The sequence below is a fragment of the Galeopterus variegatus genome, unplaced genomic scaffold (assembly GCF_000696425.1).
Source record: "Galeopterus variegatus unplaced genomic scaffold, G_variegatus-3.0.2 Scaffold185, whole genome shotgun sequence".
NCBI classification, from domain to species: domain Eukaryota; kingdom Metazoa; phylum Chordata; class Mammalia; order Dermoptera; family Cynocephalidae; genus Galeopterus; species Galeopterus variegatus.
The window spans coordinates 752770-755274 of NW_007726296.1; the positions used below are offsets into that span (position 1 = coordinate 752770).

At 52.8% G+C, this 2505-nt stretch overlaps 1 protein-coding gene across 1 annotated transcript in view; it reads right to left on the bottom strand.

Annotated features, from left to right (window-relative positions):
* Positions 1-2505, bottom strand: part of SLC6A6 (solute carrier family 6 (neurotransmitter transporter), member 6) — a 47160-nt gene that overhangs the window by 23980 nt on the left and 20675 nt on the right. The window contains exon 5 of the mRNA XM_008564395.1: positions 478-612. Coding sequence (XP_008562617.1) covers positions 478-612 — 135 coding nt within the window. The remainder of the gene's footprint in view (positions 1-477; positions 613-2505) is intronic.

Consider the following 2505-nt stretch of genomic DNA (forward strand, 5'->3'; position numbering starts at 1 on the left):
CCTATAAAATCTCCTGGGGTTTTCTCTAACTTCCTGAGGTCACGTGGTTGAGTACCTCCAGTATTTGCCCCTCGACCTTCCAAGAGGTCATTACTCTGAATTCCATCCTCAGCCAAGGAAACTAGCAGCTCTCCAGGCCCTGACTCTCCCACCCCCAGGATGCAGCACTCTCAACTGCTGTGGGCAGAAGCCCGGCCCAAGGGGGAGATGAACTCATAAAAAGATCTCCCCCTTACCTGGCACAGTGCCTAAAGCAGACTCTGTAACTGGCCAGCCTCAGGAGTTCTCAACAAGAAAAGAGACACCCACAGCTGGAAAGGTACAAGAGCGCTGCAAACTAGCATAGCCACCACAGGCCGTGGACAAGTGCCAGGGTGACAGCCCAGCTAGACTTGGGCATCAGAGAACTGTGGAGAATGTGCTGCCCTGCCCTGCACTGGGAGGACAGCGTGGCCCCGCGCTGCAGTACTGCAGTACCTGTGGGTCCTCGAGGCGCGTGATGTTAGGGTACAGGTAGAACTTGATGCCTGCGCCTGCGCCAGGCAGTGTCAGCCCACGGACCAGCAGCACCAGGAGCATGGCGAACGGGAAAGTCGCGGTGAAGTAGACAACCTGCGAGGGGCGAGAGGGATTCAGGGGGGCCTGTGGGCCATCTGCTGCTGTTAAATTTAAGCATCCTCTCTGAGAGGCAAGAGAGTGCACTGGTCAGGAGCAGGAGTTCTGGAGCCAAATTTGCTATCTCACTTGCTGTGTGGCCTTCAGCATGTTGCTTACCCTCTCTGGGCCTCAGGTGCCTCACCTGTAACTTGGGTGTGACACAAGTGCCTACCTCTCATAGATTGACTGAGACTAAATGAAAAAAATCCCATATATATTTAAGTCTATCATGACCCATGCACCATCTAAACCCAAAATACAGTGGTGGACAAGACAAAACAGATTCTTGCTCTTTTGGAACTGAAATTCTAGCGGGTAGAGATGGAAAACACAAAGTAAGAGAAGAAACTACCAAATGCACACCTAAGAGGCTCAGCTCCGTGGTTGGCACACACACTTGGTATATAGGAGCTAATGCTACAACTGTTGGTATGATTCCGAAGGCTGAAAATGAGAGGAAGTGTGTGTTCAAACCCCAGCTCAGCCCCCTCATTTGCTGTGTGACCTTGGGCGTGCTGCTTAACCTCTCTGGGCCTTAGTTTCTTCATGTGTAAAATTCAGCTAAGAGTAATAGAAGCCCCTCATGAAGGGGTGGGGTGAGGATTCACTGGGATGATACTTGTAATGCTGTGGAAACTGCACCTGGCACTTAGTAGGTGCTCAAGAAATGGGGCCTGCAATTGACACTGTGATTTTGTGGGAAGCACACAGGAACTTGTGGGAAGGGAATGAGGCTTCTCAGAGCCCCTCCGCCAGGATAAGGAAGGTCCTCCACTTCACCAGGCCTGCAAGAGACCCATGGCCTCCCTGGGGTCACACAGCACCCCTGACAGGCCAAGGTCAGGAGTGAGGCAGGGACTAGAAATGGCCTGGGCCTGGGCTTTTGTCCCATGGGCCTGCCCGACTGTCTCTCCCTCTCCTGTCCTGCATGCGTTGGTCTGCCAAACTATCCTGTGGCCTCAGTTCTCGTGGATAGATTTTCCCACCTTTTTATACAACATGAGAAGTTTCCAGGCAGGGTTTATGCCTGGGAGGAGCTTGAAGGTGCCTGGCTGAATGGACTGTGAAATCCTTCTATTTAAAGCTGGGCACTGGCTGAGTCAGGACTCCGCAGACACAATCCCCCTTCATCCTCAGCATAACCCCCAAAATGATGGTTTACACTGGAGGAACCAGGGCTCAGTGGGGCTCAAGGACTTGCCCAAGTCATCTGTAGAGTGCAGGATTTGAACCCAGAGCCTGAGGAGGGTTAACCACCTCACTCTGAGGAAAACCATGAGCATTCTGCCCCACTGTGGGGGTTGTGTAGGAAGCTCATGGTGGCANGCACTACACTGCTCGGCAGCTGATAGGTTATCTATCGACAACCTAGAGAGGTAGGTGCCGCTGGCACTCACCAAGCAGTTACTGTGCATGGGCCACCTGCCTTATCTCCTTCCCCTTCCTCCTACACAGCAGTAGTGGCAGTGTATTTGTCCTGTGCGGGCGCCAGCCTGTGTTAGGCACAGAGCTAAGTGATATGCATGAGAGTTCGATGTACCTGGCGAATGGCAGGTGCTCAATAAAAATTTACAGATCTGATGAACACCAGGCCCTGGGTGGCCACTGTCCCATACTCACCAGAGAACAAGGGGCAGATCTTTTCCCAGCAGGTGATGCCCCCTTCAGAGGTGTACTGGCCAATGACTATCTCCAGGAAAAACACAGGCAAGCCACTCCCAAACAGGAAAATAAAATACGGTATGAGAAACGCACCTGCGGAAAGAATGGGGCCCGGATCAGGCTGTGGCTGTCATAGGGCTGATGCAGAAGGTGCTCGCTCCCATGCCCTGCCAGCCATGGAATCAG